This window comes from Callithrix jacchus, chromosome 19 (genome assembly GCF_049354715.1).
Source record: "Callithrix jacchus isolate 240 chromosome 19, calJac240_pri, whole genome shotgun sequence".
NCBI lineage: Eukaryota > Metazoa > Chordata > Mammalia > Primates > Cebidae > Callithrix > Callithrix jacchus.
Window position 1 is genome coordinate 49,684,581 of NC_133520.1, and position 26,121 is coordinate 49,710,701.

General features: G+C 46.1%; 1 protein-coding gene across 2 annotated transcripts in view; it reads left to right on the top strand.

Annotated features, from left to right (window-relative positions):
* GNG4 (G protein subunit gamma 4) overlaps positions 1–26,121 on the top strand; it is an 82,553-nt gene that overhangs the window by 45,967 nt on the left and 10,465 nt on the right. For both annotated transcript variants that reach the window (XM_002760889.6, XM_035280655.3), the window contains one exon: positions 3,373–3,481. In XM_002760889.6, coding sequence (XP_002760935.1) covers positions 3,383–3,481 — 99 coding nt within the window. In that variant the 5' untranslated portion in view covers positions 3,373–3,382. The remainder of the gene's footprint in view (positions 1–3,372; positions 3,482–26,121) is intronic.

The window sequence follows — 26,121 nt, forward strand, 5'->3', positions numbered from 1 at the left end:
GAGGTCGGCCACCTGCTCCCTCTCCACCCTCAGTTTAAGCTGCTGGGTCCCCTCAGGTTCAGGGGTCTGTCATCACTGGCAATAGCCGTCTTTCAGGCATTTTCCGGGAAGGCCGGCCTCCGTACTCTGCTGACATGGACAGAAGTCATAGTTAGGGAGGATGGCCTCAAAGCCACAATGCCGTCCATCTTCCAGAAATTCTAAACACTGTGCCCCAAGTTAAGTCTGATGAGATGCAAGTGCTTTGTTTTGGTCTCCCAGCCCCGCTTTGCATTTACTGAGTTATGTGCCGCCAGACGCAGCCCATCAGAATGTTACACAGCACAGCAGGGCGCAGGGGCTCACACCTGTCATCCCAGCACTTAGGGAGGCCAAGGTAGGCAGATCACCTGAGGTCAGAAGTTCGAGACCATCCTGCCTAACATGGCGAAACCAAGTATCTACTAAATATCCAAAAAATTAGCAGTGGGTGGTAGTGCATGGCTGTGATCCCAGCTACTCAGCAGGCTGAAAAGGAGAATCACTTGAACTCGGGAAGTGGAGGTTGCAGTGAGCACAGATCACACCACTGCTCCCCAGGCTGGGCGACAGAGCTAGACTCCCTCTCAAAAAAAAAAGAATGTTACGGAGCAAACTGAGGTCTGCTTGCCCAGCGTGGTAAGACCAGATATCCACGCCAAGTTCTTGCAGTGAGAGTAAGGAGGGTTTTTAGTGGATATGGGGTTTCACCGTGTTGGCTGGTATTGAACCTCTGATCTCATTAGCCACCCACCTCAGCCTCCCAAAGTGCTGGGATTACAGGTGTGAGCCACTGCGCCTGGCAAAAGGAGTGTTTTTAATTGCAAGGCACCAAGCAAGGAGGACCAGGTGGCTCATGCTCAAATCCTGACTGGTGGCTTGCAGGTAAGGGTTTTTTAAGTCAGAGGAAATCTTCAGGACAGCAGAAGTTACAGGAGAGGATTGTAAAATCAACACACGGCGGTTACACACTGGTTTTGGCCTGAAAGGGCAGGATTTCTTGGAGCCAGGGCTCACAGGTCGTGGATAGATTTAAAGATCTTCTGATTTGCAATTAGTCAAGGAAGAGATGCTTTGTTTAAAATGGTTCTTTTTTCGGTTTGTATTTTGTTCTTAGAGTCTTGCTCTGTTGCCAGGCTGGAGTGCAGTGGCACGGTCTCGGCTCACTGCAACCTCTGCCTCCCAGGTTCAAGCAATTTTCCTGCCTCCACCTCCCGACTACCTGGGACTACAGGCACGTACCACCATGCCTGGCTAGTTTTTTGTATTTTTAGTAGAAATAGGGTTTCATCATGTTAGCCAGGATGGTCTCAATCTCCTGACCTCCTGATCCACCTTTCTTGGCCTCCCAAAGTGCTGGGATTACGGGCGTGGCGTGAGCTGCTGTGGCCATTAAGAAGGGTTCTGTCCTAATGGTCTTTCTTTGTAGACAGAGGGGCTGAGGTCCTCTGTCGAGGAGGAAAGGTCAGAGGCCATGAGGAAGAGATGAAGACTGGAAGAGGAAGATGAAGGGAGGGGAGATGATCTGGGCAAGGGGTCCTATTTCTGGGTAGCTCTGAGGGCCCCGTGAAGGCCGGAGTGTGGATGTCTGATGGACAGTTTGGGGGGTCTCTCCAGCAGCACTGAGCAGCCCCTCAGTGAGTGTGGAGATGGGGGGAGTTGGGTCCATATTGAGGCAGGGTTTAGTGCCAGAGAAAAGGGCCAGACAGGCAGACGGCTCTTGGGAGACAGTGGTGGCAGCGTTGGGTCATGCTGTGGAGGCTGAGTATGGAGCCAGGAGAGGAGGAAGCTGCAGAGGAGGGGCCGAGGGAGAGGCTGGGGTCCCAGAGCTCAGTCCCAGCTGGAGGCCAGGTCCAAGGGCCTAGGCTGCGTGTGGCAGGCATGGGCTGGAGGGTGGGCACACACACAGGGCCTGAGAGGGAGACATGGAGGGATGGAACCCCCAGAGGGGCCCCCACCTGCTTATGTTGTCTCATAGACACAACAAAGAAAGCACAGTGTGCTGGCGGGACCTTCCCACGGGCAGCCTCCAGCCAGAACTCTCCTCTGCAGGGAGGGCAGGACGGGCAGAAAATGGCCCTTCCTGGTGAGCAGAGGAAGAATGAGGAAGGGCTGGGGGATCAGGGCCATGTACACACTACCCCAGAAGGAGCGAGGCGGGGCAGCTGCAGGGGCCTGATGGGGCCGAGGGTCAGCTCTGCTGCTTCCGCCGGTAACATGAGCTGTGCCCTCCGCCACATGCCCCACCTGTGAGAATATCAATTTGTATCATTTTAACTTTGAAAGTATGGTTGATGCTTTACATACTCAAATTAATACAATAAAGTTCAACAATTGTGAGGTGCGGGAACAAACCTAAAACCGAAATAAAATATAAACAGAAGCAAACAAGTGAAAGATGCTAGCCAGGGCCGCCGCCTCCCACATCTGCACCATTGGGAGCTAGTGCCACTTGTGTTTCTGCTCACAGTGGCCTGTCCCCGGCTCCCAGGCTCCAGTGGTTAGGCTTCCTGTGAGGCAGATTCTCATTAGAGGGGGTAACAGTGACGTGGTAGCACGTGGTTTCTGTGACAGAGGTAGCATTATGTGCTCTTAGTCATGGGGCATCAATGTGTGTTGGGTTAGGGAGAATTTCTTCTACCTCCCTCTAGAAAACAAATCTAGAGGGAGGATAGAGGTGACAGAGAGCGTGTGTGTGTGTGTGTGTGTGTGTGTGTGTGTGTGTGTTTATTGTTGAAAAACTCCCAACACAAAGTCTGTAAACTTTTTGGAAGTACAGCAAATTAAAATGAATAATAAAGCAATTTTCTTCATTAGAAACGGGCTTTGAGCCATCGATTGCTAGGAGAGGCCACTGGAGACACTCAGCTGGCTTCAAAGCTTTGAGTTTGGGTTCTGGATTCACACATGTGGCTGTGGGACCTTTGACTCTTGGCTTAATTTCTCTGATTTTTGCACTTCCTTCATTTGCAAAACAGAAGTTAATATTGTCTCACCAACTCTATGGGCTGCTAGAGGAATGAATGAGCAAATGTGTGAAAGTGATTGATGACTCACAAAGCACCATGCAAATGTCCAAGCATGACCGATGGTCATGGTGGCGATGGTGGCGGCAGCGGTGGGGGTGACGGAGAGCTCACTCTGGAACCATCTGTTCTCTCCTCACTCTTCCCAGGACTGAGAAAGTTTTTCCAAACAAAAGCATCATGTTCTCTTACTCTAGTGAGGCATTCGTTTTAATCCCAGGAGGGTTTTCTGCCGAATACTGCCCATGCTCCCAGATGCTCCCTGGTTTGGACACAGTGACCCTTGGAAAAGCAGCTCTTCTAACCCATTAAATTTCCTTACTTCCAGGGGCAGTCGAATGAAAGAGGGCATGTCCAATAACAGCACCACTAGCATCTCCCAAGCCAGGAAAGCTGTGGAGCAGCTAAAGATGGAAGCCTGTATGGACAGGGTCAAGGTAAGTGTACGTGCGTCAGCCCCACCCTCCGCCCGAAGCTCAGCTCAAAACATTCCTCCTGCTTCTGAAGCAGCCTTGAGAGAGTTAACACGTCACCCAGCAGAGCATCCAGCCAACCTTGGCGGCTGTAACATTTACAAATGAGTGTTTGCTTCAGAGTTCTAAGCATGCCCAAGGGTTTAAAGGATGCAGAATACACAGTGTGCATGAATTCTGTAAGGAGTCTCCAAAAATAGACTCATAATTCATCTCGGCTCTATTTAGCTCCATCGTCATGCCAATAAGCAGGAAAGAGAATTTAGCCATGAGGTCAGTCACTCTGCTATGTGATACAGTGCCTTCGAGGTTCCACAGCATCAGATATTTTGACAGGATTATTGTTGAGGGGGAGCTCTGAACAAGGCCTGGGTTTGTCAGATATTCCTTTGGGGAAAGCGAAGAAAGGCTCCAGACACCTCCCATTGTATCCATTTCGCTGACGGGTGCAGGTCTCTCCACACTGGGAGGACTGAATCAAGATGAAGTCACCTCTTCTCCAGATGCCACTCAGAGGGGAGCAGGAGGCGAGGCAAAGCGTGTGCCTCTGACGAGTCTGTGAACATGGTGCTACCGAGCCACGTTCGTTAGCGTGGCTCAACTGTAGTAGAGTTGAAAGGAACCCCAACTCTGGTATCAGCAAGCTGATGCCAGGAAGCTCAGTGTGTCAGTGGCCTTGGGGAGCACAAATCAGGGGTCTCACTTGGGCATCTGGGATTCAACAAACACAGCATCCACGGCAACGGGCGACTCCTGAAGCCTTCTATGGGCAAAGCCTCCCTGAGCCCTCCCCTCATGCTAGTGTGCAGTGGGATAGCACCAGTAACTCTATAAGGACAGTTATTCTTCACCCCGGAGCTCTGGGGGTACAGCCTCTCCAAGGAGGCAGAAAATATGCACAGGAAGTGACATGAGGGTGTATGAAGCAAGGAAGAGCACAGTGTGATGTAAGGTGGTCTCACCAGTCCTATGTTACTGGGGCATCCTTGGTCTCTAGGCTAGAGGAGGGAGCAAGCTTGGCACCCAGAAAACAGTTATAAGACAGAACGGGTCCTGGAAGCATAAGAAAGGGGTGTTTCAGCAGTGCAGACAGGAGGAACAGCTGCTTAGAGGATGACGACGGCGGTGAAGGGCGTGCCTGAGCACCAGCTCCGCACTGGCAGAGTCCTGGGAGACGTGAAGGTGACGCTCTCCTCCGTATGGCCCAGAGACTTCTTGGAGTTGTGAGCTGTGGCTGGTTCTAAGCTGATGGTGGAGAAGGAAAGGCCAGTGTGAGCTCATCACGGCTCGTGTTGAACAGCTGGGCAGCTGGAGGAGCTGCAGGTGGTACTGGGAAGAGAGCTTTGGGAGGAGGGTGCCGTGCACACAGGTGCAGAAGCAGGAGCCGTGAGGTGACAGGTGTTTGAGATGAACCAACCTGTCAGCAATAGACGGAGTTGTCAGAAGCGAAGAGGTAGTTGAAGCCCTGAGTAATCAGGACAGGCAAGGAGGGGCAGAAATCGGGTCCAGAGTGGAGCAGACAGCAAAGCTGGGATTGGAGAGGCAGACACCGAGAAAATCAGCAGAACTTGGAGAGTGAACACGGGAGGCACTAGGAAGAGCAAGGTTAGAACCCAGCTGTCAAGCCCGTGGCCAGAGGCCTGAAACAGGGGCCCCAGTTTGGGCTATAAGACAGCTCTGCTTTGCCTGGGAGTTCTTTTCTGGCAAGGAGGATAAATTCTGTAATAGCGTCTTCACCTGCCACAAACACTGCCCCAGGAGCCCCTGTGGGCACCAGGTGTCCTCACGAATGAAGGCTTCTTCAAGAGTCATTTCGGCACACACACTGTCACTAAAAGAAGGAAGAAAGTCAAAGACAAATGCGTTACTGTATTAGTTCCTTCTCACGTTGCTGGGTAATTTGTAAAGAGGTTAATTGGACCGTGGTTCAGGTTCAGGTGGTCCAGGAAGCATGATGCTGGCATCTGCTTGGCTTCTTGGGGTGGGGGCGGCCTCAGGAAACTTACAATCATGTCTGAAGGTGAAGGCTGAGCAGGCACATCTCACATAGCAGGAGCTAGAGAGAGAAGGGGAGGTGCTACACACTTTTAAACAACCAGATCTCTTGAGAACTCACTCACTGTCACAACGACAGTACAAAGGGGGTTGGTATTGAACTCTGCATGAGAAACCACCCCCATGAATCACTTCCCTCCAGGCCCCACCTCCAACACTCGGGATTACAATTCAACTTGGGCAGGGATTTGGGCAGGGACACAGATCCAAAGCATGTCAGTTACTCAGGTGGTATTCAAAGGGTTAGGCAGGCTGGACGTGGTGGCTCCCGCCTGTAATCCCAGCACTTTGGGAGGCCGAGGCGGGGGAATCACCTGAGGTCAGGAGTTTGAGACCAGCCTAGCCCACATGGTGAAACCCTATCTCTACTAAAAAATACAAAATTAGCCGGGTATGGTGGTATGTGCCTGTAATCCCAGCTACTTGGGAGGCCGAGGCAGGAGAATCACTTAAACCCAGGAGGTGGAGGTTGCAGTGAGCCAAGATCATGCCACTGCACTTCAGCCTGGGCAACACAGCAAGACCCCATCTCAAAAATCAGCAACAACAACAGCAAACGGCATAGGCCTCTGTGTTGCCGTGCTGATTGTAACGGAAGCATGGCCGCAAGATTCCTCAGAGGGCCTGCCAGAGGCTCATTCAGATTCTGTGGTAGTTTCAGGGAGTAGGCCAGTGGCAGCTGTGTCAGATTTCGTTCAGAAACAGAGTTGGCAGAAACAGAATGTTATCATTGAAGAGAGAATCTAGGAGCTGCATCTGACCCAAAGATGCATGGGCACACATGGGTGGTGGTGTTTTGTTGTTGTTCTTTTCTTGGGCAACCTTGAACATCTATTTTTTTAGTTGTGGTAAAATATATATATAACACACAGTGTATCGTTTTTACCATTTTTAAATGTACAATTCAATTCAGCAGTATTAGGTGCATTCACAATATTATACAACCATCACTACCATCCATCTCTAGAACTTTCTCATCTTCCCGAACAGAAACTCTGCACCCATTCAGTGCCAGCTCCCCATTCGCCCTGCCCATCCCTGGCGATTCCCATTCTACTTTTTCCTCTGTGAATTTGACTTCGCTGGGTATCTCGTGTAAGTGGGATTACACGGTGTTTGTCCTTTTGTTCCTGGCTTATTTCACTGATTGTTCTCACGATGCAACTATGGTATAGCCCGTATCAGAACATCATTCCTTTTCAGGGCTGAGTTATATCCCATTGTGTGGATAGACCGCATTTTGTTTATCCATTCATCCACTGATGAGGACAGTTGGGTTATCTCCACCTTTGGCCTGTTGTAAATAACGCTGTGAGGAGCATGGGCATGCACATATCTGTTAGAACCCTTACCTTAGTTCTTTTGGGTACATACCCAGAAGTGGAATTGCTGGTCATATGGTAATTCTATGTTCAAACGTTTTACCTTGTGTGTGTGTGTGTGTGTGTGTGTGTGTGTGTGTGTGTGTTTTGAGAGATGGAGTCTCACTCTGTCGCCCAGGCTGGAGTGCAGTGGAGGGATCTCAGCTCACTGCAAACTCTGCTTCCTGTGTTTGAGCAATTTTCCCACCTCAGCTTCCCGAGTAGCTGGGATGACAGGCAAACGCCACTAACCCAGCTAATTTTTGCATTTTTAATAGTGATGGGGTTTCATTATATGTTGGCCAGGCTGGTCTCAAACTCCCAACCTCAGGAGATTCACCTGCCTCAGCCTCCCAAAGTGCTGGGATTGCAGGCGTGAGGCACCGCACCCGGCCTTATGTTCAGGAGCTGTCTCACTGTTTCCACGGAAGCTTCTTCACGTCACATCATCACCAGCGGTGCACAAGAATTCCAGCTTCTCCACATCCCGGCCAGCACTTGTTTTCTGTTGCTTTTTTTTTTTTTAATTAATGTATTTATTTTAATTGACAAGTAAAAATTAAATTCACTCACTGTCACGACAGTACCAAGGGGGATGGTGTATATTTATGGTGTACAACATGATATTTTGGCATATGCATTCATTGTGGAATTTCCTTACATATTAATTTCCTGTGGTAAGGACACTTAAAATCTATTCTCTTAGGTTGGGCTTAGTGGCTCACGCCTGTAATCGCAGCACTTTGGGAGGCTGAGGCTGACAGATCACTTGAGGTTGGGAGTTTGAGACTAGCCTTATCAACATGGAGAAACCCCATCTCTACTAAAAACACAAAATTAGCTGGGCGTGATGGCTCATGCCTATAATCCCAGCTCCTCAGGAGGCTAAGGCAGGAGAATCTCTTGAACACATGAGGTGGAGGTTGCAGTGAGCTGAGATCATGCCATTGCACTCCAGCTGGGGCAACAAGAGCGAAAGTCCATCTCAAAAAAAAAAAAAGCCGGGCACGGTGAAGTGTGCCTATAGTCCCAGCTACTCGGGAGGCTGAGGTGGGAGGATCGCTTGAGCCCAGGAGTTCTGGGCTGTAGTGTGCTATGCCAATCGGGTGTCCACACTAAATTCGGCATCAGTAAGGAGCGGGGGACCACCAAGTTACCTAAGGGGGGTTGAACCGGCCCAGGTTGGAAACGGAGCAAGTCAAAGACTCCCATGCTGATCAGTAGTGGGATCATGCCTGTGAATAGCCATGCACTCTAGCCTGGGCAACATAGCAAGACCCCGTCTCCAAAAAAAAAAAAAATTTTTTTTAAACCCTATTCTCTTAGCAATTTTCAGGTATACAATACATTGTTAATAATTGTAGTCACCATGATGTGCAATATAGCTCTTTAATTTATTCCTTCTAACTGAAATGGTGTGTCCTTTGACCAATGTCTCCCTAATCTCGCCACTCCACAGCCTCAGGTAGCCACCATTGTACTGTCTCTTTCTGTAAGCTTGACTTTTTTATACTCCTCATATCAATGAGATCATGCAGTGTTTGTCCTGTGCCTGGTTTATTTCGTTTAATATCATATCCTTCAGGGTTACCCATATTTTCACAAATGACAAGATTTTCTTCTTTTTTAGGGCTCAGTAATGCTCTGCTGAGTAATGTACCACATTTTCTTTATCCATTTTCATTGATAGACACTTAGGTTGATTCCATAACTTGACTATTTGGACTGACGCTGCAATGAACACAGAAGCACAGATATTTCTTTGACGTACTGATTTCATCTCCTCTGGTTATATCTAGTAGTGGGATTGCTGGATCATATGGTAGTTTTATTTTTAATTTTCGAAAAACATCCACACTCTTTTCTAAAATGGCTGTACTAATTTACATTCCCACTCAGTACGTCCGGGTTCCCTTTTCTCCAAACTCAGCAATGCTTGTTATCTTTTGTGTTTTTGATAATGCCCTCTTAACAGGTGTGATGTGATATCTTGCTGTAGCTTTAATTTGTATTTCCCTGATGATCTAGTGATGTCTTTTTTTTTTCCAAGAATAGTCATTCTAGTGAGTGTGAAGCTCACAGTTTCCAGCCCTAGACATCCTTTGTTTCAGGGCACAGTGTGGCTTTGGAGAAAAATCTATGTGATGCAACGCTTGACAAAAGAGGTGCCTCTTGGTGTCAGCCAGACTATAAGAATGTGGTAAGAAAGGGGAGCTCTAGCGGAGAGTCCCGATGACCTCATCAAGGACACTCACGATGACCTTATCAAGGGCCGTGAGGAGGGAAGAAAGAGGAAGTCACCAGAGAAAGGCAATGGCCTTTCTGGGATGGGTGTGAGGTTACTGCCAGAGACGGGGAAGGAAAGAGGGAGCCTGGACAGTGAAGAACAGAGGGCAGCCCCTGGGAAGGAGGAGAGGAGCAGTCTGTAGAAGCCACTGAACTCGCACACACTGTGCCAGAAACACCAGGGTCAGATGGAAACGCTGAGAAGGGCCAGGCACGGTGGCTCATACCTGTAATCCCAGCACTTTGGGAGGCCAGGGCGGGCAGATCACCAGGTCAAGAGTTTGAGACCACCCTGACCAACATAGTGAAACCCCATCTCTACTAAAAATACAAAACTTAGCCGGGATGATGGCATGTGCCTGTAGCCCCAGCTACTCGGGTGAGGCAAGAAAATCTCTTCAGCCAGGAAGTTGGAAGTTGCAGTGAACCGAGATCATGCCACTGCATTCCAGCCTGGGCAACAGAGCAAGACTCAGTCTTAAAAAAAAAAAAAAATGAAAACACTCAGAAGGATTTTCCAAGGAAGAAGAAAATACCAGGCCCCTACTGACCACATGGTGAGAATGCAGAGCAGGGAATGTTCACACGCAGGGGAACGGGCTGCATGGGGACCAGCTGGAGGGCCCATGGGAGGAATCATGGCAACTCCCAGGCCCGAAGAGCTGGCTCCCAGGTGAGAGCAGGACAGATGGGGACCCAGAGAGGACATCCCAGGCAAGGGCAGGTGCCAGCAGGAAAACAAGGGAGCCCCCGGGATGGCATGGTGTATGGCTAACTATCAGGCCCACCGCCAGGCTCTGTAGCTTACTGTGCTCAGGAGAGTGTCTAAGGAGGAAGGAAGGAGAAGATGGCATTTGCTGCCCAAGAAAATAAAGGGGAGGTCTGTCACTGGGAAGAGAAGGGAAAATATAATTGCATTAAGCAGTTCTGGGGTTACAAAGGTAAGAAACAGTAATAGCGCCAACTCAGAGAGGTTTGCATGATTTGTGGAGGAAAATGTAGCTGAAATATTCATTATCATCTTAAAGTTCTGTTTGTCCCCATTTGCACAAAAGCACAAGTGCAAATATAGATTTTTTTTTAAGTAGGGGATGTGGATCGAGGCTTTATACCACATAGCCCACAGCAAGACCTTAAACCCACACCCAGTGTGGTTCAGAGATCTCCTCCCTACCTCCATTCGTTTAATGTTTATTGAGAATCCCCTGCTGCTTGGCCTTTCTCCCAAATTACCACCCCACCCCATGTGATCTTTTCCATCTTGCCTAGAAGCACATCAAAGCATCTCCCAACAAAGATGTGTGTTCTTTGCAGACTCTTATCAGCAGCTAAAAACATGTAATGTCCTCTAGGTTGTCACAGGCCTGAGGAGGATTCACCATAGAACCTGTATAGCCTCACAAAAAAGCACAAAGCTTGGAAAATAATACACAGATTTCTAAAAAAGAGATAGGCTGGGCACAGTGGCTCATGCCTGTAATCCCAGCACTTTGGGAGGCCAAGGTGGGTGGATCACCTGAGGCTGGGAGTTTGAGACCAGCCTGGCCAACATGGTGAAGCCCTTTCTCTACTAAAAATACAAAAATTAGCCAGGCATGGTGGCAGGTGCCTGTAATCTCAGCTACTCGGGAGGCTGAGGCAGGAGAATCACTTGAACCTGGGAGGCAGAGGTTGCAGTGAGCCAGCCTGTGAGATAGAGCAAGCCTCCATCTAAGAAAGAAAGGGAGGAAGGGAGGGGAGGAGGGAGGGGAAAAGAGAAAAAGAGCACATGAAAGATGAATTTTGGAAACTATATGGGTTCTCAGGGAAAGAATACCATCATAGCCTTATTCTTTTTCTCACCCATTAGAAGTTCAAACAATGTAAAACTCTATTAGAAAAGTACATATATAACATCGATGACTAAATAGAGAAAATCTGACGTGTGGTTATGGCAGGTCTGAGCTGAGCGAAGTGCAGGAGACCTCACTGGAGAAAACTGTTCCTGAAGCCAGCCTGTGCAGCCACAATGCAGAGTTCAGCTGCTGGGACGTGTTCCCCCATGCAGAGCCCCCAGGCGGAGCCAGGACTCAGGCTCCCAGGCGGGCTTCCACGCTGCCTTCCACTTGGCCTCCCTCAGGGTACCCTGATTCTCCTGCCCCAGAGGAAAGGGAAATCACAGACAATGGGGTCACCCCCATGACTGTGACTCAGGAGGCTCTGGGGTGGACAGACACCCTTGAGCAAGCCCAACTTTCAGCCAGGGACTAGAAGCAACTGATGGAATGGCCAAGGAAAACTGGCCGAGGAATATGATGCCCAGTCTCATTTACCCTGGCAGGTAATGTCAACATTCACGGGTTGGTGTGCTCACCATTCCTACACGGGCTGCCCTTAGGCTGGGATTAATTTTGTGAGCACAAGCTTTATTTGCTGAGTGTTGACAGATCAGTGTACTGTTGGGCCTGTGCTCTGTAGACTCCTGGAAACATGAGTGCAGGAATAGAATTTCAGGTGACGTTTAGGAGTTCAGTCAAGGTGGTGGCAAAAATATTAAAGCAAACATATTAGTCTCAAACCCTTTTAGGAGGCCTAAAGTTTTTTTCTGCAGTTCTTGGCTGAAGGCAGCCCTGTCCCCTTAGTTAAATAAATTAAAGCAGAAACCAAGGAATTTGAGGAGTTTACCTAAGTCTTAAAACTAACCTTTGAGCCAGATGGCTGCCCCCCAGGTTCAAGTGATTCTCCTGCCTCAGCCTCCCAAGTAGCTGGAATTACATGCCTGTGCCACCACGCTCAGTTAATTTTTGTATTTCTAGTAGAGACAGGGTTTCACCATGTTGACCAGGCTGGTCTTGAACTCCTGACCTCAAATGATCCTCCCGACCTCAAATGATCCTCCCATCTTGGCCTCCCAAAGTGCTGAGATTAGGTGCTTGTATTAAAATTTTTGAAAAATGCTGATGAGTATAAAAAGGATAATTGGAATGATCTATAATCACTACCTTTTGATGTTTTTCCATCAATATGTTTTACATTTATTATAAAACTATGGCCTTAATGTACATTTATTGCTTTTTTATAACCTGATTTATCACCGAACAGTATATTGTGATCATATGTCCAGGCCAGGAGATATTCTCCTAAGATGTCCTTTTTAATCTCTATTTTCCCCATCATCTGATGTACAATGATGTATTTAACCAGTCGCCTATCCTTAGACGTTTCAGTTATTTCCAACTGTGAGTCTTATTTTTAGGGAAGCGCTGCAGCAAGCTGATAGATAAAATGTTCACATCTGATTATTTCTTTAGGATAAATTCCTAGGGACTGAAAATCTCTTGGTCAAAAGAGAGAGAGATATATATACTGTCAGGCACTACATAAAAAATGTTTTAGTCAGCGACAGACTGCATATATGACAGCGGTCCCATAAGATTCTAGTACTGAATATTTTTTGGCCCGGCATGGTGGCTCATGCCTGTAATCCCAGCACTTTGGGAGGCCAAGGTGAGCAGATCACTTGAGGTCAGGAGTTCAAGACCAGCCTGGAAAACATGGCGAAACCCTGTCTTTGCTAAACATACAAAAATGAGCCGGGTGTGGTGGCGCACCTGTAGTCCCAGCTTCTCAGGGGGCTGAGGCATAAGAATCACTTGAATCTGGGAGGCAGAGGTTGCAGTGAGCTGAAAACACACCACTGCACTCCGGCCTGGGTGACAGAGCTAGACTCTGTCTCAAAAAAGAAAAAAAAAAACAATTCTAGTATCGTATTTTTACTGCACCTTTTCTATGTTTAGATGTGTCTAGATACCTAAGTACTTACCACTGTGTTACAATTGCCTGCAGTATTCTGTATGGTCACATTCCTGTAATCCCAGCACTTTGGGAGGCCAAGGCAGGAGGATCACTTGAGCTCAGGAATTTGAGACCAGGCTGGGCAACATAGTGAGACCCTGTCTCTACTAAAAATTCAAGAAAGTTAGCTGGATGTGGTGCACACTGTAGTCCCAGCTATTTGGGAGGCTGAGGTAGAAGGATTGCCCAGGAGTTCCCTGATTATGCCACTGCACTCCAGCCTGGATGAGAGCATGAGACTCTGTCTCAAAATAATTAATTGATTAGTTAATTATTTAAAATTTTAAAAGTTTATAGCCTAGGAGCAGTAGGCTATACCTATTGTGTAATAGAATAGACCATCTAGGTTTGTGGAAGCATCCTCTGTGATGTTCTTCCAATGATGAAATCACCTCACAAGACACTTCTCAGAACACATCCCTGTCATAAGCAACACATGACTATGTACACAAGAAAGTGTTTGAATCGATATCAGATTTCCTTTTGGAAAGAGGTACCAATTTATATTTGTATCAGTAATGTACGTCTGTTTTCCCAAATTCTCCCCCAAAACACCATCATGCCATGCCAATTTAACAGATAATAATAATAATAGCCAACACTTACTGAGTGAGTATTCACTATGCGCTGTTCTGAGCAAGTCACATTAAATTCACTCAATTCTCATAGCAGTCCAATGAAGTGGATACTCATTATATAAAGGAGGAAACTGAGGTCTATAAAGATTAATTAACTTGTCTAAAACTCAGCAGCTGGCAAGTGGTGATAGCCCAGGGCTGGGAGATCAGGGAGTCTATCTCCATAGCTACACTCTCAACCTTTATGTCACACCGTCTCTTTATTGCTGATACCTTGTTATTTTGACATATATTTCATTGACTGTTACTGGGGTTAAACTAATTTGTATGTTAAATTCTTCTTCTGCTAATTGGCTATTCCTACCCTTTACCCAATTTTCTATAGTCGTATTGTAGAATTTTTTAAGGCTGGCACAGTGGCTCACACCTCTAATCCCAGCACTTTGGGAGGCCAAAGGAGAAGGATTGCCTGAACTCAGGAGTTTAAAACCAGCCTAAGCAACATGGTGAAAACCCATCTCTACTATACACACACACACACACACACACACACACACAAACACACACATATATACACACACTCATATATATATATACAGAAAATGAGCCAAGTGTGGTGGCATGTACCTGTAATCCTAGCTGGAGGCTGAGGTGGGAGGATCACCTAAACCTGGGAAGTCGAGGTTGCAGAGAGCCAAGATTGTGCCATGGCACTCCAGCCTGGGTGACAGAGTGAGACCCTGTCTTTTAAAAAATGTATTTGGGTTGGGTGCAGTGGCTCATGCCTATAATCCCAGTACTTTGGGAGGCTGAGGTGGGTGGATCACCTGAAGTCAATGTTAAAATGCATTCTCTGAAGTGACTCCCCCAAAACAGGCTTTGTGTGAGCAACACGGCTGTTTATTCAACCAGATGCAAGTAGGCTGAGTGCAGAAAGAAAGTCAGTAGAGGGCGGTGGGATAGGAGTTGGCATTATAGGTTTGGGGTAGGCAGTGGAAAGTTACAGGTTATAGTTCAGGGCAGTTTTTGCAAGCTGGGAGGAGGTTGTAGGGTCTGGAGTCACGAGGTTGACCAAGGTTGGCTACAAAGCCCAGTTGCCTTATCAATCGAAGTGGGAATAAGGAGCAATAGAAGAATGTCTCAGGTTAATTAGGCGCTGAAGGGGTGGATCATTTCTTCTCCTTTTGTGGTTTTCCAGTTACTTCGACTGGAACTTGAGTTCCAGGAACTCATATGGAGTGTCCGTGCAGGTCACAGAGGTTACCATGGCATCCATGGCACCATCTGTCAGCCTAAAAGACCTTATAGCCAGGAGTTCGAGACTAGCCTGGCCAACATAGTAAAACCCAGTCTCTACTAAAAATACAAAAATTAGCTGGGCATGGTGGCATATGCCTGTAATTCCAGCTACTCTAAAGGCCAAGGTAGGAGAATCACTTGAACCTGGAAGGCAGAGGTTTCAGTGAGCCAAGATCGCACCATTGTACTCCGGCCTGGGGAACAAGAGCAAAACTCCATCTCAAAAAAAAAAAAAAAAAAAGAAGAGCTGAAACTAATGAGTTGAAAAGGGAGGTAAAAAAGATAAGGAAAGAATTGGAGGGGGATGGGAGCCCCATTGGAAAGAGCAGAGTGTCACACATGCTGTGGAAAACCACAGGGATCACCTAGAGCAGGCTTCCAAAAGGCACACAGGAAACGAAACAGATGGAGTGTCAGACCAGAGTAATTAGAAGGTGATAGAAATCCAGACTGACAACAGCATTCCCACATTTGGCCAGACGCAGTGGCTCACGCCTGTAATCCTAGCACTTTGGGAGCCCGAGGTGGGTGAATCACCTGAGGTCAGGAGTTCAAGACCAGCCTGGCTATCATGTTGAAACCCCATCTTTAAAAAAAAAAAAAAAAAGCATTCCCACATTTGTATTCGCATGTTCCTGGCAGAGAGAATAAATGGAATAGAAAATACTCTTAAGTATTTTCTGTAAAACGGCTTTATTAAATAAAGGAAGATCTGAATCTGCAGGTCCAAACTGTTTGCAATATTCTAGAAAAGACTGTGAGAGAAGTGATCCACACTGAGACACAAATACTGCTGAGGTACTTAATCTCAAAAGGAAAGAGCCACTTCCCCACCAAAAAGTCAGTCCATAGCAAAAAGCAAAACAAAAACAATACTAATAATAAAGAGCCCATTAAAAATCTAGGCAGAAGAGGATGGACATGGTGGCTCATGCCTGTAATCCTAGAACTTTGGGAGGCTGAGGCGGGTGGATCACCTGAGGTCAGGAGTTCGAGACCAGCCTGACTAACATGGTGAAACCCTGTCTCTATGAAAAATACAAAAATTGGCTGGGCATGGTGGCAGGCGCCTGTAATCCCAGCTACTTGGGAGGCTGAGTCAGGAGAATCGCTTGAACCCTGGAGGAGGGGGTGGCAGTGAGCCAAGATAGCACCATTGCACTCCAGCCTGGGCAACAAGAGCAAAACTCCATCAAAAAAAAAAAAAAAAAGAAGAAGAATATAGGCAGAAGAAGCGGTTACTTAGGACAGATACCCCTAACTTTGATTACATTCTTTTTCTATCTTTCTTTTTTTCTTTTTTAAGACAGGGTCTCATTCTGTTGCCCAGGCTGGAGTGCAGTGTTGCATTGCAGCCTCTACCTCCCGGGCTCAAGCAATCTTCCCACCTTAGCCTCCCAAGTAGCTGGGACTACAGGTGCAAACCACCACACCCAGCTAATTTTTGTACTTTGGTAGAGAACAGGTTTTGCCATGTTGCCCAGACTGGTCTCCAACACCTGAGCCCAAGCAATCCACCCACCTTGGCCTCCCAGAGTGCTGAGATTACAGGCGTGAGCCACCACACCCAGCCTAGATACATCCTTAATATGTGTTAGGTGCTTGAATTTTCACCACAGCGCTAAGATGTTGGTGCTATGTGTACCACATTGCACAGACAAGAAACCAGGCCCAGGCCAGGTGCAGTGGCTCACGCCTGTCATCCCAGCACTTTGGGAGGCCAAGTCAAGAGGATCACTTGAGGCCAGGAGTTTGAGACCAGCCTGGCCAACATGGTAAAACTCCGTCTCAACTAAAAATACAAAAATTAGCCGGGCATGGCGGTGAGCATGTAGTCCCAGCTACTTGGGAGGCTGAGTAAGCAGAATTGCTTGAACCCAGGAGGAGAAGGTTTCAGTGAGCAAGGATCATGCCACTGCCCTTCAGCCTGGTCAACAGAGCAAGACTCTGTCTCAAAAAAGAGAAAAGGAGTCTGGGAGCAGTGGCTCACACCTGTAATCTCAACACTTTGGGAGGCTGAGGCAGGTGGATCACAAGGTCAGGAGTTCAAGACCAGCCTGGCCAAGATGGTGAAACCCCATCTTTACTAAAAATACAAATATTATCTGGGTGTGGTGGTGGGCACCTGTAATCCCAGCTACTCGGGAGGCTGAGGCAGGAGAATCGCTTGAACCCCAGGGGGTGGAGGTTGCAGTGAGCTGAAATCTCGCCACTGCACTCCAGCCTAGGCAACAAGAGTGAAACTCTGTTTCAAAAAAAAAGAAAATAAGTCCAGAGTTGTCATTTGATGAAGAAATGATACAAACCCAGAACCTTGGGCACTATCATTGCACTACACTGCCTCACCCACAAAGGAGGAAAATATCAATCTGGACAACACTTCACTGCAGTTCTGAAAATGTCAGCCTAAGGAGAAACAGCATCTACAACCAATTCTCTAACCAACCAAGTGGCCATTTATGTCCACGGCAACATAGATATACTCTCAATTATGGAGCAATTTAAGTATAATGCACATATGTGCTGCTTTTCTTTAGCAAACTTATTTCATTTTATTCCATGGAATTTCACTAAAGGAGATACAGATGTGCATAATTATGTTAATTTACACATAATAATATACATTAAGATTATAAGAAAGCTTCTGAGAAAATTCTTGCTCAGTCAGAAGGTCCTCCCGAGCAGGAGCTGAGGGTCTTGCACGTGTCTGGATCCACACACACAGTCATAGGAGGTATTGGTCACACCAAAGGATGGGCTTCATGTACTTGGAACAGCTCAGTCACATGTTTTAACACAGGTCTGTTGCAGGTATGATGGCTAGGGCTGGTAGCGTCTCATTCTCACTAGATAGCACTGCCATTTTCCCCAGTCTCTCCTGTCTTTTAGAGCAGCAGTCCCCAACCTTTTTGGCAGTAAGCACTGATTTCATGGAAGAAAAGTTTTCCACAGGTGGTAGGGGCTGGTTTGGGGATAATTTAAGCACATTGCATTTATTGTGCACTTTACTTCTGTAATTATTACATACTCACCGTAATGTAGAATCAGTGGAAGCCCTAAGCTTGTTTTCCTGCAACTAGACAGGACAGGTGTTAGGAGACAGTGACAGATCATCAGGCATTAGATTCTCGTAAGGAGCATGCAAGCTAGATCCCTCGCATGCACAGTTCACAACAGGTTTCACTCTCCTATGGGAGTCTGAGGCCTCCGCTGATCTGAGGAGTCAGAGCTCAGGTGGTAATGCTCACTTGCACACTGCTCACCTCTGCTCTGCAGCCTGGGTCCTAACAGGCCACAGACTGGTCCTGGTCCATGGCCATGGGGTTGGAGACCCCTGTTTAGAGTACTGTTGAAAGACAGAACACCCACGATTTCACTCACCATAGACATTAGTCTGAGTCATCGCCCTCCAGAGGTGATCTGCCTCAGAAATCTATCTCTAGGATCCACATGGTCTTTGCCAGGTTATAATATTCAGTCCTAGCATTCTGCTTCATTCTTTATCAGCATGATAGAGTCAGTCTTCGCAATTCTTACTTTTAATAGCCTTCAGATTTGGGCATCAGACAACTTTCTTACTGCATTGACTGAAGGTCCCAAATGGTAAAAGGGACCTCTGTCCATCTGTGTCAGCTCATGGAATGCTCGCACATCCGTAGCAGCAGCAAAAAGAACACTAGTTCACCAGTGAGGCTGACGTCGAACTCCATGGGAATGACTAGGCAGTCTACTGCCTTCAGCACTGTCATATTTTAAAAGTTCCACCCTGAGAGGCTGTCAAATATAAGCAAACACAGCCCGATGAAGAGCTTTCATCAGCCCATGTGGGTGTTCTTTATTCCCGGGACTGTCGGGGTTCTTCTAGTCACTGCCACATTGTGTTTTTGTTTGTTTGTGTTTTGAGATGGAGTCTCACCCTGTCACCCAGGCTGGACTGTAGTGGCACAATCTCGGCTCACTACAACCTCTGCCTCCCTGGTTCAAGTGATTCTCCTGTCTCAGCCTCCCGAGTTGCCGGGATTACAGGCACCCACCACCACCAAGCCCAGCTAACTTTTGTATTTCTAGTGGAAATGGGGTTTCACCATGTTAGCCATGCTGGTTTCAAACTCCTGACCTCTGGTGATCTATCTGCCTTGGCCTCCCAAAGTGCTGGGATTATAGGCATGCCACTGCACCCGGTCGACTGCCATGCTGTTTATTTAGCCTCTGACTTGCTCAAGAGATGACCTTCCTGTTCAGGATTCTTGCCAGTGCCATGGCCCAGGTGGTCTCCTGCTTCCTCTGGACTCTGCATGTACACGTGTGTAACATGGGATCCAGGCAGCTGACTGAGTTGCAGTAATTTCCACACTGGCATGGCATGGTATGAGAGAAATTACAGTGGTTATTCAATCAATGTAAACTTAGAATTAAGAATAACTATGGTGACCACTTTTACAAAATGCAATTTTTATCATTCTTCTCAGAAATCTATATGATATAAAAAATAAGTACTTGTCAGTAGTAGACTGTGACAATTCTAGAAAATACTTACATAGGCCAGGTGCAGTGGCTCACACCTATAATCCCAGCACTTTGGGAGGCCAAGGCAGGTGGATCATGAGGTCAGGAGTTCGAGACCAGCCTGACCAACATGGTGAAACCCCATCTTTACTAAAAATACAAAAATTAGCTGAGTGTGGTGCACATCTATGATCCCAGCTACTCAGGAGGCTGAGGCAGGAGAATCGCTTGAACCTGGGAGGCAGAAGTTGCACTGAGCCTGGAGTGCACCACTGCACTCCAGCCTGGGTGACAGACAGAAAAAAAAAAAATTACATTAAAATGTGGGAGGGAGAAAAGAGGAGGGTATAAATATGGCAACCTGTAAGTTGAAGGGTCTTTGTTACAAATGACAGAAGCTTACCCTGGCTGAGTAAATATAAATGAATTCATTTAGTTCGTTGGTTAGCTTCAACTTTAACTTTAGGTTCAGGGGTACATGTGCAAGTTTGTTGTGTGGGTAAATTGCATGTTGTTGGGGTTTGGTGTCCTAATGATTTCATCCCCCGGGTAGTCAGCAGAGTACCCAACAGGCAGTGTTTAAGCCCTTACCTTCTTCCCCATCTCACCCCTCAAGTAGGCCTTGGTATCTCTTGTTCCCATCTTTGTAACCATCTGTACTCAATGTTTAGCTCCCACTTATAAATAAGAACATGTGGTATTTGGTTTTGTGTTCCTGCATTAATTCAATTAGGATAATGGCCACCATCTGTATTTATGTCACTGCAAAGGACACAATTTCATTCATTTTTATAGCTGCATCATATTTCATAGTGTATCTATACTACATTTTCTTTATCCAGTCCACTGTTGATGGGCATCTAAGTTGATTAGAAAAGGAATTTATTAAAGGAGTTTTGAATAGCTTGTAAAATTGTCAGAAAGTCTAGAGAAGTGGGCTTAAGATTCATCTGCAGGCCAGATGGAGTGGCTCACGCCTGTAATTCCAGCACTCTGGGAGGCCGAGGTGGGTGAATCACGAGGTCAGGAGTTCAAGATCAGCCTGATCAATATGGTGAAACCCTGTTTCTACTAAAAATTCAAAAATTAGCCAGGCATGGTGGCACGCACACACCTGTAGTCCCAGCTACTCAGGAGGCTAGGCAGCAGAATCGCTTAAACCCAGGAGGTGGAGGTTGCAGTGAGCCAAGATCATGCCACTGTACTCCAGCCTTGGCAACAGAGTGAGACTGTGTCTCAAAAAAAAAAAAAGTTTCGTCTTCTGGGAACAGCACTCAGAACAACACTACAGAACAATCTGAGGACAGAATTGCTGCAGTCACTGCCCCACACTACATGCTACAGTTTGAACCACTGTCACTCTGAGCTAGGAACTCAACTTTCTAGCCAGGGCTACTGCCACTGCCACCAGAACAAAAGCTCCTAATGTCTTCCCTCTCAGATATTTCATCAAAGTCTGCCACATGTATGTCAGATAGACAGAAGCAAAGTGACATGTGCCAAGTTGCAGGAGATTCTGGGAAGGTGAGTATTTAACATTTTCAGATCTATTAAGAGAAATAGTTGTTTCCCCACAGTAGGACACATAAAGCAGATAATTCCTCCAACCAGAGAAGGGGTTCAGTTGCTGGAGGAAAACATGCATGATCAGTGTAGCCAATTTCCTCATATTTCATAGGTGTGAGTCAATTAATATAACTTCATTTCTGAAATTGATTAAGATTATAAACATATTAAGGCTATAAAGATAAAATAGTTTTTTTAAGACAGAGTCTCACTCGGTTGCCCAGGCTGGAATGCAGTAAAGCAATCTCTGCCCACTACGACCTCTGCCTCCTGGGTTCAAGCAATCCCAGGTAAGCATCACCATGCCCAGCTAATTTTTGTATCGTTAGTAGAGATGGGGTTTCACTATTTGGCCAGGCTGGTCTGAAACTCCTGACCTCAGGTGATTCACCTACCTCAGCCTCCTGAAGTGCTGGGATTAAGGTGTGAGCCATCGTGCCCAGCCTATACTTCTTAATTTCTGGAGGACAAGAAATAAAGACCATGGAACATAAACTAGAAAACAAAAAAGAATGTAAAAGTTTCAAAAAGCAAAATAAAACAGGAACAATACCAGATATGTCTATCTTAATAGTAACTGTTAAGTGGGAAAAGTAATTTAGATTCTCAGATTTAACCTTTAGAAAGAATATATTTTGCATTAGACATCGACCTAAAATAAAGTGATCCTGGTTGAATGTAAAAGGATGGGCAAAAATATACCAGATATATTCAGTATGCACCAGATGTATATGAGGAAAATTACAAAACTCTGAGGAAAGAAATCAAAGATCTAAATAAGTGGAGAGATAGTCCATGTTCATGGATAAGAAGACTTGATATAGTTAAAATAGCAGTTTTTCCCAACTCAATCTATAGAGTCAATGTGATCCCAATCAAAATCCCAACAAATTTTCTTTCTTCCTTCTTTCTTTCTTTTTCTTTCTCTTTTTTTCTCTCTTTCTCTTTTTTCTCTCTCTCTCTCAATCTCTCTCTCCTTTCATCTCACTCTGTTGCCCGGGCTGGAGTGCAGTGGTGTGATCTTGGCTCACTGCAACCTCCACTTCCCAGGTTCAAGCAATTCTACTGCTTCAGCCTCCTGAGTAGTTGGGATTATAAGCACATGCCACCATGCCCAGCTAAGTTTTGTATTATTGGTAGAGATGGGTTTGACCATATTGGCCATACTGGTCTTGAACTCCTGACCTCAAGTGATCCACCTGCCTCAACCTCCCAAAGTGCTGGGATTACAGGCATGAGCCACTGCACCCGGACCCACAGTCCCAGCAAATTTTATCTTATGGGATATTGACAAAGTGATTTTAAAGTTTATATAGAAAGGCAAAAGACCCAAAATAGCCAATAAAATACTGAAGGAGAAAAACAAAGTTGGAGGACCGACACTACCTGACTGAAAGACTTGCTATAAAACTACAGTAATTAAGACAATGTGATATTGGTAAAAGAATAGACATGCAGTGGAACAGACTAGAGAGCCCAGAAATAGACCCCAAAAATATAGCCAACTGTTCCTTCCTTTTCACATAGAAAGAAACAGAAATAAAAGAAAAAACTATAGAGCCAACTTATCTTTGACAAAGGTGCAAAGCCAATACCATGAAGGAAAGATAGTCTTTTCAACAAATACTGCAAGAACAACTGAACATCCACGCGCCAAAAATGAATCTAGACACAGACCTTTTACATTTTATAAAAATTAACTCAAAATGAATTATAGACATAAATATAAAAGAGAACACTACTTATGTTTTAATTAGCTTGTACTGCTGTAACAGAATGCCACAGACTGGGTAATTTATGATGCACAGAAATTTATTAACTCATAGTTCTGGGGGCTGGAAAGGGGTTGCATCTGGTGAGGGACTACTTCCACGTTACCCCATGGCAGACGGTGGAAGGGCAAGGAGAGAGGCAGAGAGAGGCAAAAGGGGCCAAAGCCATCGTTTTATAAGGAACCCATTCCCATGTTAACAGCATTAATCCATTCGTGAGGACGGAACCCTGATCACCTAATAACTTCTCATTAGGCCTCAGCTCCTAACATGGTTGCACTGTTTCCAGAACATGCTTTTGAGAGACAACACTTTCAAACCACAGCAATGTATAATGGCCACAACCATTAGCCACAACCCGCAGGTGTTGCCATTCTCATTTGTAGGAGTGAAAGCCGAGTGCCTGGAGTGTCCATCTTGTCCAGGATGATAAACTTGCAAAATGATGGAATTATGGCTTTCTTTTTGAAAATTTGGGGAATATCAAAACTGAGAGATAATCAGAGGGGACAAACACTGACCTGTCAAAAGGGCTTGAAATCAAGGTCCAGGGCAGATCTAGGTCAATCATATTCTAAACAAGTGAGGGCTTTGCTCTTCCTGTGCTGAAGGCCATGTCAGAAATACCCTTACTTAGTTTGGTGATATTACAAACTATCCTTAAGCATCTTAGATTTAGCCCCCAGTGCGCAGTCAAGTTTTGATGTGGAGAAGCCTATGCTGAAGGTAGTTAACAGTGGCTAGTCCACTATTATGGACGTTTGACTTAAGGATTCAAAGACAGACTCTATGGAATTATTCTTCTATTCATACATATTGCCCACTCTCCACTCTCTGGTTTTCACCTTCAGGTATAACCTAACCCACTCTCAGCTTAATGTTGTCTGTGGCCTAGGACCCACCCACTGGGTGGAAGCCTCTTCCCACACAGGCCATTCATCAACAAGTGAGCATTGCCCGTATTGACCAGCAACAGTACAAAGTAGTTACTGGGATCCACTGAAAGCCATAATGTGAAAGTATCTAGCCAGGTGCGGTGGCTCACACCTGTAATCCTAGCACTTTGGGAGGCTGAGGCGGGTAGATTGCCTAAGCTCAGGAGTTCGAAACCAGCCTGACCAATTTGGTGAAACCCCATCTCTAGTAAAAGTACAAAAAATTAGCCAGGCATGGTGGTGTGTGCCTGTAGTCCTAGCTACTCAGGAGGCTGAGGCAGGAGAATGGCTTGAACTCAGGAGGTGGAGGCTACAGTGAGCTAAGATGGTGCCACTGCACTCCAGCCTGGGCAACAGAGCAAGACTCTGTCTCAAAAAAAAAAAAAAAAAGTAAGACAGTATCTAGCGATTGCCCCTAGGAACTGGTGTGTGGATCTCAAATGCTTCCCAATGTTAGGAGGAAAAAAAAAAAGCACAAGAATTCACCCTGCAGTGCTTGCTGAGAATTTAGAGGGGAGGTTTATACCTGTAATGTCCCGAGGAGCCCGCTGAAGATAAGCAGTGTATGATGTCTTCTAGAGGAGTGTGCACCAAATTTAACCTTGTAAAATAGACCATTACACCATGCTGGCTGCAACTTGGCTGTGCCATTAACTGTAATCTCGCTTTGTTTTCTTGGCATAGAAGGAGAAACAGACAAAGCCAACAAAGATGCTTTGAATTGATTCCCAGTAGTACTGTGAAATAGACCAGGATTGCTTAGAAATAGGTGTGGGTCTCTGTACTTCAGATGGAAAGGATAAACGCAGTGGCTGTCACAGCCAGAACAATAATTATGTCATCTGTCTTGTCATGGAATGTGACTATAGTAATTGCGGCATTTTCTCCCATCATTGAAGCTTGTAATTATGGTTCAACTAACAGGCTTATGTGCTAACTTGGGTTGTTTTAATCACCTCTTTTACTCTGAAATACAATGGTAAAATTCCACGGTTGTTCCCAAGCTACCGATTCTTTTCAACATCTGTTATCTCGTAACTCTGACAGTTCAATACTAAGACGGGGAGGCACAGAGATGCTCCAGACATTTCATCACAGCGAACTTGAGGGAAAGCCAAATTCAGGCTTGATGAGAAAGCATACATAGTAAAGGAATTTTCAATTTTCTACCAGATGTTAGATGTTTAATGGGATCTGGCGGCATCTGCAACTCTTATTTGGTATGTGTTGAAGGAAACCTCCCACCATAAACATCGATCTAGGGCTGATTACCAACACTCTCCCTCTCAGTGGAGGGAGGAGGCTTAGATTAATTAACACCCAGATACTGAGGTATTTCTTGGGATGCCACCTTTCATATGTCAGGCTCATTAAGACAGTCATTAACTATATTTATCTTTTTAGATCACCTTATAATAAACTTCAGGGGTTACCCAAGCAAGATACTTTGGTTATACAGATTATATAGGACTTTAGACACTATGTGAAAAGAGGGGGTGATGAAGGTGGAAAACTGCCTTGACTATTTTGCTGTAAGATGACTTATATTCTATTAGACACAGCTGTGTGTGCATAAGTGGGCCATTCTTCACAGAGTTACATTTCAGTAATTCTGAGGGCACCTAGGAAATTAATACTGCATGGAACCAACCCAACCCAGATCCACACATTCGGTCTTCAACCGAGCACTTCTTGCTTGGCACTAATACTGGCTTCGTTGTGTGTGCCTTCATGTTGTCTGGGTGCACAGACAGGACTCAGGAAGCCAGAGGATTGTAGTTATAACTAAGCAAACACAACTGTGATCTTAAAGCAACAGAAGGAGGCAATCTGAGAACATCTTGTTTTCTTGCAAGAAAAATGTGGCATCGAGTACAGTATCACCTTTGGAAGGTGATAGGAAAATTCCTAGATTAGACCTGCTTAGACCTGGCCAGGCCAGACCATGAACAGCATAATTGTTAGGGTGTTGGAACCACTGAGCTGTAAGGGTGGAACACGGGCCCAACCTGACCTCTCCTCTACCGAGCTGTCCCCCAAAGCGTCAACATTTTTTGAGCCCTCTCCTTTCTTTTTTTTTTGAGATGGAGTCACTCTGTCACCCAGGCTGGAGTGCAGTGGCATGATCTTGGCTCACTGCAACTTCCTGGATTCAAGTGATTCTTCTGCCTCAGCCTCCTGAGTAGCTGGGATTACAGGTACCTGCCACCATGGCCCGTCTAATTTTTGTGTTTGTATTTTTAGTAGAAACAGGGTTTCACCATGTTGGTCTTGAACTCCTGACCTCATGATCCACCCACCTTGCCCTCCCAAAGTTCTGGGATTACAGACATGAGCCACTGCGCCGTGCCAAGCCCACTCCTTTAATGCGTGGCCATGATGTACTGGTTAATAGTGCAGCTTCCCCAGGGA